Source organism: Chinchilla lanigera, unplaced genomic scaffold (assembly GCF_000276665.1).
Source record: "Chinchilla lanigera isolate Chin_1 unplaced genomic scaffold, ChiLan1.0 scaffold00094, whole genome shotgun sequence".
Classification (NCBI taxonomy): Eukaryota; Metazoa; Chordata; class Mammalia; order Rodentia; family Chinchillidae; genus Chinchilla; species Chinchilla lanigera.
The window spans coordinates 3,978,969-3,987,616 of NW_004955495.1; the positions used below are offsets into that span (position 1 = coordinate 3,978,969).

General features: G+C 62.3%; 1 protein-coding gene across 1 annotated transcript in view; it reads left to right on the forward strand.

Annotated features, from left to right (window-relative positions):
- Ptprs (protein tyrosine phosphatase, receptor type, S) overlaps positions 1-8,648 on the forward strand; it is a gene marked incomplete in the record, with an annotated part of 48,287 nt that overhangs the window by 35,894 nt on the left and 3,745 nt on the right. Inside the window, 14 exon segments of the mRNA XM_013505293.1 lie at positions 1-242; positions 624-721; positions 1,488-1,741; positions 2,011-2,104; positions 2,183-2,398; positions 2,727-2,884; positions 3,460-3,471; positions 3,629-3,741; positions 5,218-5,265; positions 6,064-6,161; positions 6,264-6,387; positions 6,952-7,127; positions 7,199-7,318; positions 8,467-8,621. Of these exon segments, the coding sequence (XP_013360747.1) occupies positions 1-242; positions 624-721; positions 1,488-1,741; positions 2,011-2,104; positions 2,183-2,398; positions 2,727-2,884; positions 3,460-3,471; positions 3,629-3,741; positions 5,218-5,265; positions 6,064-6,161; positions 6,264-6,387; positions 6,952-7,127; positions 7,199-7,318; positions 8,467-8,621 (1,908 nt within the window).

An 8,648-nucleotide genomic window follows, 5' to 3' on the forward strand; every position in this document is an offset into this window, starting at 1 on the left:
GCCCGCCGAGCGCAACGGGGCCATCGTCAAGTACACGGTGGCCGTGCGGGAGGCCGGCGCTTTGGGGCCTCCGCGAGAGACAGAGCTGCCCGCGGCGGCCGAGCCCGGGGCCGAGAACGCGCTCACGCTGCGGGGCCTCAAGCCCGACACGGCCTATGACCTGCAAGTGCGAGCCCACACGCGCCGGGGCCCCGGCCCCTACAGCCCCCCTGTCCGCTACCGCACGTTCCTGCGGGACCAAGGTAGGCGCGGCCACCCCGCCACAGCCGGACCCCCACCCCAGCCCCCTCCCTCCCCCCGCCCAGGTAAGTGTCGCTTTTCTGCTTCCTGTGGACACTCAAGGCAGAGTCCGGACCCGAGGCTCCCTCCGGCGTTGGCAAAGGTGGGACGTGCCTGGTGGCGGCACCGCCAGCCCCATCCTCCTCCCCCGCCCCTTCTGCACCTTCTCTCCGCAGCCTGCGCCGTCTCCCGCAGCAGGGGCCCGGGACAGGGCAGGCAGGGCCGGGCCAGGGCCAGGCAGGAAGGCCGTGGGCACAGCCGTGACAGGGAGTGTCTGGGCCGCCCCGCGCCTCCCGCGCCTGCGCTCACCGACTCTCCTCTGCTCTCTCCCTGCTCGGCCGCAGTCTCCCCCAAGAACTTCAAGGTGAAGATGATCATGAAGACCTCGGTACTGCTTAGCTGGGAGTTTCCCGATAACTATAACTCGCCCACGCCCTACAAGGTGAGGCCTCCAGGCAGGGGCGGGGCCAGCCTGGCCCGGGGCTTCCTTCTGGTGGTGCCAAGTCTGGCGTCAGGGCTCAGTGAGACGAGCCGTGGTCTAGGGTCAAGGCTCAGTTAGGGGTTGGGGCTGAGTTAGGGTCGGGCCTCAGTCGCGCACCTGCCCGGCGCTGGGCTCTGCCTGTGTGGGGATCGGTGCTCACGCGAGGTGAGGGCTCAGCAGGGGCGGGGCTCAGCTGGGGACCAAGGCTCAGGGGTCGAGGCTCAGTGCGCAGCTCTGCTTGAGACCAGAGCTCAGCCTGGCTTGCTGCTGCGGGTGGGAGATCAGGATCATCAGGGCTGAGGCTCCGGCCGGGTTAGGTGCTCAGACTAGGACCAGAGCTCAGTCAGGATTGGAACACAAGAGTTGGGATTCTGCCTGGATTTAGGATAATTCTGCGGTTGCTGCAGAGTCTGGGGGATGCAGGCTCAGTCAAGGCTGGGGCTCAGTCTGAGGGCGTGCTGGGTCTGAGACCAGGGCTTAATCTAGGTTGAGGTTTGGCCTGGGATTGGTGCTCAGGCTGGGATCCAGGCTCAGCTTTGGATCAGGGGTTAGTCTGGGATCAGGGCTCAGTCAAGTTTGTTCCTCATCTGGAGCTCGGGTTTAGTCTGGGGTCAGATCAGCAGGGATCACTTAGTCTGAGGTCAGTACCTCAGCTGGGGAAGAAGGGAAGCTCGGCAGGGAGCAGGCCCTGAGCCCTGCAGCCCTGCTGAGCTGGCCCGGCCCGCAGATCCAGTACAACGGGCTGACCCTGGAGGTGGACGGCCGCACCACCAAGAAGCTCATCACGCACCTCAAGCCCCACACCTTCTACAATTTCGTGCTGACCAACCGCGGCAGCAGCCTGGGCGGTCTCCAGCAGACAGTCACCGCCTGGACAGCCTTCAACATGCTGAGTGGCAAGCCTGGCGTCTCCCCCAAGCCTGACCCTGACGGCTACATCTTTGTGTACCTGCCCGATGGCCAGAGCCCCGTGCCTGTGCAGTACGCTCACCCCAGTACCTCCCCCAGGGGGAGGCAGCTGGGAGTCCCCGGCAGGGAGGGGGATGCGCTACTTGAGAAAGAGAAGTAAGGGTAACAAAGCTATGGGCATTGAAGCAGGGGGTTTAAAGCACATGTAGGAGTTTGAGAGCTGGAAGTGCCTAAGGTCAGCTTTTGAGGCAGAAGATACACCATGATCAAGCCTGGAGGTTGAACTGGGAGCTGTGCGGTTGGGGGCTGGGGCGTGGCGTGACTCTCGAGTCTCCTAACAGGAACTACTTCATCGTGATGGTGCCGCTGCGCAAGTCTCGCGGAGGCCAGTTCCTCACCCCGCTGGGCAGCCCAGAGGACATGGATCTGGAGGAGGTGAGGCCACGTGGCCAGACCCATGGGCCCCACGCATCCCAGCCCAGCTCTGAGCCCTCTGCTCCTCTGCTCCCACAGCTCATCCAGGACATCTCGCGGCTCCAGAGGAGGAGCCTGCGGCACTCACGCCAGCTGGAGGCGCCCCGGCCCTACATTGCTGCCCGCTTCTCAGTTCTGCCCCAGCTTTTCCGTCCTGGGGACCAGAAGCAATATGGTGGCTTTGACAACCGGGGCCTGGAGCCTGGCCACCGCTACGTCCTTTTTGTGCTTGCTGTGCTGCAGAAAAGTGAGCCCGTAAGTCCTGAGTGATACCATCTGTCCAGAAAGGAAATTCTTAGAGGAAAAGATCTGGAGCTGGGGCTTTGAGGAACGTGTAGGAGTTCAACTAGAAAAGGCAGCCCAGGATTTGGATGTGCAAAAATGTCCCAAGGAGCAAGAGGAGCAGAAGGGGCCTCAGAGTGCGGAGGCCAGGGGTGTGCAGAGAGCAGAGGTTGGCACTGACTGGGCCATTTGGAGCCCCATGAGGATTGAGCCGGGGAGGCCCACAGTAGGTGTTTGGGGAAGGCCAGCTGGGCTCCACAGGACAGTGGGCACTGACAGATCCCCACCTGTGCGCTTGCAGACGTTCGCGGCCAGTCCCTTCTCAGACCCCTTCCAGCTGGACAACCCCGACCCCCAGCCCATCGTGGACGGAGAGGAGGGGCTCATCTGGGTGATCGGACCGGTGCTGGCCGTGGTCTTCATCATCTGCATCGTCATTGCCATCTTACTGTACAAGAAGTGAGCTCCGCGCGCCTGGCGTGGGCGCGGGAGGGTGGGAGGATGGTCGCCCATGGCCTCCGAGGTTAGAAGTTGGGGCCATCGGGCGAGGCCACAGCCTGGGCAGTCAGGGCGGGGCTTCCTGCAGCAGGCTTCTCTCCTGCACCCCAGCTCTGTAGGATGTGGGGTGCGGGCCACGGTGTCCGCAGCAAGGACGGAAAGGGCAGCTGTAGCAGCCCCAGTGGGCAGGGCCCGCCTTCCCAAGCAACAGTGGGGCCTGGCCCCTCCTAGTGAGTGTCCAAGTGGGAGAGAGACCGAGGCTCAGAGTGGTTAAGGAAGGCACCCCCTAAGCCTGCAGTCCCAGTGCTCTGGGAGGCTGAGGCAGGAGGGTCACAGGTTCAGACCAAGCCTGGGCAACATAGCAACTTAGCAAGACCTGGCCTTAAGATAAAAAAGGGCAGGTGAGAGCGCTCAGCCCTAGTTCAATCCCTGGTACCGCCGAAAAAAGGACGGGGTAAGAAGAGCGCCCCCAGTCCTCGGCGGGGCCCTCACCACTCTCCTTCCCTCCCTCCTTGCCTGTCTGGTCCGGGGAGCAGCAAGCCTGACAGGTAAGGAAGGCCCCGTCCTGGAGGCACACCCAGTCCTGGAACCCGCACCAAGCGCGTGCATGCCTCCCCGCGCCGGGTCCTGAGCTGCACGTGTGTTTGCGTGGTCTTTGAGCGCACACTGGAACTTACCAGAGCTCCCCACTTGCTCGCCACAAAGCAAACGCAAGGACTCGGAGCCCCGCACCAAGTGTCTGCTGAACAACGCCGACCTCGCCCCCCACCACCCCAAGGACCCTGTGGAAATGAGGCGCATTAATTTCCAGACTCCAGGTGCGTGCTGAGCCCCAGCAGGGAGGAGGGGCGGGGCGGGGCGCTGCCTGTGTCCCTGCGCAGCGGGGTGTGAGCTCCTGACTCGCAGACACCTCCCACTGTGTGGCTCTGGGCTGGGCACTCTCGTGAGAGGTTCTGCACATAAGCAGATGAGGCTTTTGAAAGTTACGTTTATGGGTGAGCGCTGTCTTCTTCGGGAGCCTAAACAGCATAAAAACCGGAAAAGGTGTGTGGGGCAGCATTGCCTTTGGGAGGCAGAGCAGCGGCTGTCCGTCCGCGTCTCCGGCTTCAACGCCTCTCCGCCACGTAGAGGGCCGCCCTCGGCCGTCTCCCGCACTGACCTTGGCACATGTCCCCTGGCAAAGCACAGGAGTGACGCCTCCCCCGTGCCCGGCAGGTTCTCCTGCGTCCTTGCCTCCTCACGATTCCCTCAGCGAGCGTCCCCCGCCATCCCTGGCAGAGGCCCCAGGCAGACCCCGTTCCCATGTGGTGCTTCACAGTCGTCCTCGTCTCCTCCCTCTTAATGAGCTCATGCCAGCTGCTTCTAACCACATAAAGAGTTCATTTAACTGATGGCTGCTGTTCTCCTCATGGGCTCACAGCATGGTCACTTCTGTTCCTTCACTGGTTCATATCAACTCCTTTTCCACCAAACGGGGACTTTAAACATTGGTGTTTCACTGAAGGCTGCAGTCCTCCCGATAGGCTCCTGTCAGTCTCCATGCCATTCCTGGTATCTTCTTTTTCCTTTCTCTGGCCCGGCTTACATCACTTCTTTCTTCATCCAGAGGATGAGTAGGCTGTTTGTATTTAACTGATGGCTGCTGTCCTCTTTTTAAAAAAAAGGTGTCATACGGGGGCTTATTTATTACCCTTCTTGTACATCTTTCTCCTCTGGCCTGGCTCACGTCACTTCCGTTTCCATCTAACTGAAGGTTCTGACCATTTGTATTTAACTGGCAGCTGCAGTCCTGCAGGGTCTCATTTCACCCCTGCTGTATCTTCTCTGTTGCATCTCTGGGCTAATTTGTGTCACTCTGGTTTCCATCCAAATGCGAGTTCTCAGTACTATGTGTTTGACCCATGGCTGCACCCTCCTGGTGGGTCATGGTGTTGCACATGCCATCCCCACTGTGCTGCCATGCTTCTCTGAGCTCTGTCTCCATCCCAACAAGGTTTCCCAACATGTATGTTTAACTGATGGCTGCTGTCCCCAGAGCTCATGGCATGGGCCCATGTGTCCTCCCCCGCTCCCAGTCTTGCTCCCCCTTCCCTTGTCTGCCCTTCTGGCCTCTATGAGGAACCCAAGGCCAGGCTGGTCTGGGTGGGGGCGCGTGGACAGGATGCCCCGCAGAGCCCCAGTTCCCAGGCCAGGGCCCAGGTGGCGTGCGGCCCTGCCTTCTGTGCCAGCGGCCAGCGAGGGTGGGGGTAGCGGCCCTGCATGTGTTCATTTATTTATTGTTTGCTTCTCTGCAGACTCGGGCCTCAGCAGCCCCCTCAGGGAGCCGGGGTTTCACTCGGAAAGTTAGTTCCTGTGTCTCTGTTCTCGGCTTGCCCACCCCCCCACCCCCCGCCCCGCCGGGTTCTGTCTTGGTCTCCATCCGCCTCCTGTCTCTGTCTGAGCCGCGCACCCGTACCCCGCTGGCCCCTGGAGGAGGGTGGGGGTGGGGCCCCGGGTGGCCCTGGGGAGGTGGTTGGGCTGCGTGTGTGGCCCTGAGGGTGTGGGTTCGAGGGCGCCCTGGGGGTTCGGGACAGGGACTCTGTGGACGGCTCCACAGCTGGCTCGAGGGCCTCTGCGATCAGGGGTGCGCGGACCCAGCTCTCAGGCAGTGGTGCCCCCCACCCGCGTCCTGGGGCTGCAGACTCGGGCTTCCTGTGCTCAGCACAGGGACGGGGACCACCGCACACAGCACACATGTGCCTGGCCCTGCTCCTCCACCACCACTCCCAGCGGAGGATGTCCGGGCATCTCCGGTCCCAGCAGAAGAGGTGGCCGCCGCAGGCCTGCCCCGGGACCGTGTGCCCACAGCACCGCCAGCCACACCGCTCTGTCATCTCTGTGCCCGCCTCTCATAGGGCGCTGGGAGATTGGTGTCTCCAAGGGACCCTTCACCCCGCCCCTGCACTCCCGCTGGGTTGGGGGGAGCAGGACGCACCCTGTCAGGCCCCATCGTGAGCCGCTGCAAAGCTCCCCACCCGCTGAGCCCACCCTGTCGCCCCGTCTAACCGCAGCTCACCTCCCGGCAGACTCGCACCGAGCGCCCCGCCCCACCGTGCCGGCCGGGCCCCTGCTGACGGCGGTGCGCTCTGCTCTCCCCGCAGGCATGCTCAGCCACCCCCCGATCCCCATCGCCGACATGGCGGAGCACACGGAGCGCCTCAAAGCCAACGACAGCCTCAAGCTGTCTCAGGAGTACGAGGTAAGCCTGCAGCCGGCCGCCACACCCCAGGCGCAGCCCGCTGCCATACCGTGGGCGGGGACCCACCCAGCACATGCACACCTTGCCCTCCTCCCTCCACAGTCCATCGATCCTGGGCAGCAGTTCACGTGGGAACATTCCAACCTGGAGGTGAACAAGCCCAAAAACCGCTACGCCAACGTCATCGCCTACGACCACTCACGTGTCATTCTCCAGCCCATTGAAGGTAGCGTGGAGAGAGCCAGGCTTCCTGGCTCTTCCTCATTCCACAGACAGCTTCTCTTAGCCAAGAAGGCCTGGTTCTGGTCATAAGCCTGGCATAGCTCCACCTAGAGGCCACTGGCATCTTTAGATGTGTGTTTCACTAATGGCTGCTGTCCATAATTAACTGATAGTTGCTGTCATTAATTAACTGATGGCTGCTGTCCCTAACGGCTCCATCTGTTCCTCTGTAGTAGTGCGTCTCATTCAGAGCAGATCTGCTGCCTAAGGGAGATGTAGCAATGTCCAAAGACATTCTTGCTTGTCATGATTTGGGGAAACAGAATGAGGTGAAGTAGCATTAAGTGGCTGGAGACCGAGGCTACCCCAGCACCCCACAGCGTGTGTAGCTCCACCATAGACAGAGATCTGGCCCCAAGTGGCTCTCCTGCCAGAGCAGAGACACCGTAACACACATGCCCCACAGTGGCCTTGGGGACATGTTTGGGGCCATCAGAGGGAGCTTCCAGGAAGTGCTGGGCTGTTTCTCACCCAAGATGGCAAGCCTGGCCTCTCGCCCTGGCCACAGGCATCGTGGGCAGCGATTACATCAACGCCAACTACGTGGATGGCTACCGGCGGCAGAATGCATACATCGCCACCCAGGGGCCCCTGCCTGAGACTTTCGGGGACTTCTGGCGGATGGTGTGGGAGCAGCGGTCTGCCACCATCGTCATGATGACGCGGCTGGAGGAGAAGTCTCGGGTGAGACCCGGACCGCGGCCCTCGGGCCCCGGCCAGCCCGGCCCCAGCTGACGCCCTTTGTGCCCGTGCAGATCAAGTGTGACCAGTACTGGCCCAACCGCGGCACGGAGACCTACGGCTTCATCCAGGTCACGCTGCTGGACACCATCGAGCTGGCCACCTTCTGTGTGAGGACCTTCTCCTTGCACAAGGTGGGTAGCGGGGTGTGGCAGCCTCTGCCCAAAGACACAGGAGGCTGCCTGCCACATGGGGGAGGAACCTGCAGCTCAGGAGGGCCCCGCCGTGTCTGGCCCCACAGGAAGACGAGACAGCTTGTCCCCTTCCTTTGAAGGCTTTTTCCTTGCCTGTCACCCTCTCACTCCCGGCCTGGCTGGGCTTGAGGGGTCAGGGTGGGTTGAGGGAATCTTCAAACCTGTATTTAATGATGGCTGCCATCCATGTAGTGACTCCCTCCCGTTTCTGCATCGGTAACCCTGAGTTAGTGCAGTTTTCCCACCCAGGCTCTTTGTCATTGGCTCGGCAGGGACGGGGCTACCTCTGCTCCACCTTGTGGCCCTGACACCGAGGCTGACCTCACAGCATCCGTCAAACCCGCCCAGCCCAAGTGCCAGGAACTCTGAGCAGGGCTACAGGAGGAAGCAGGAACTCCAGTCCCTTTATGCACAGAAATGAAATGCTGTTTGTCACAGCCCAGCCTGGGCACCAGGGCACAGCAGGGACAAAGGGTTCTTCCCTCGTGGGGCTCCTAATCCAGTAGACAAGGCATACAACAAATATGTGAGAGGAGAGTGACTGCAGCGTGTAGAGGGAGTTAAACTAGCAGAGGAGCAGGACAGCGTGGGGGGCCGCACAGAAGGGCTAAGGAGGGGGCCAGGGGAGACTGGGTGGGAGGCAGGGCCGTGCAAAGGCCCTGAGGCAGAATGGAGTCCCCAGAGGTACAGGAGCAGTGAGCCCATGTGGCTGGAGCAGAGGGAGGTGGGCAGGGGGCCGAGTCGGTTCTGCAAGGCCCTGGGGCTGCAGGAGGACTTGGGCGTTGGCCCCTGGAGGTGGGCCCCGGGGAGGGCTGAGGCAGAGGAGGGAGGGCCTGAGTCCCTCTTAGGCAGTGGCACTGTGTCTGCGGATGCGTAGGGTGGGGTCGGCAGGCACAGGTGACCCCCACGTTCTGACCACAGCCCCTCAAAGGGCAGCCACCTTCTACTGAGCCCGAGCTGGTGGTGGGACAGGTTGGGCCTGTCGGGCAGGAGACAGGAGTCGCACACTCGGGGCCACGGTGAACTGGGCGTGCCCTGCCCTGCTCCTGTGAGCCACGCAGTGACAGGCGCTGTCTTTGCGTCCCCAGAATGGCTCCAGCGAGAAGCGGGAGGTCCGCCAGTTCCAGTTCACGGCGTGGCCAGACCACGGGGTCCCCGAGTACCCGACTCCCTTCCTGGCTTTCCTGCGCCGGGTGAAGACCTGTAACCCGCCCGATGCCGGCCCCATCGTGGTCCACTGCAGGTGCGGACAGCAACCACATCCCGCCCC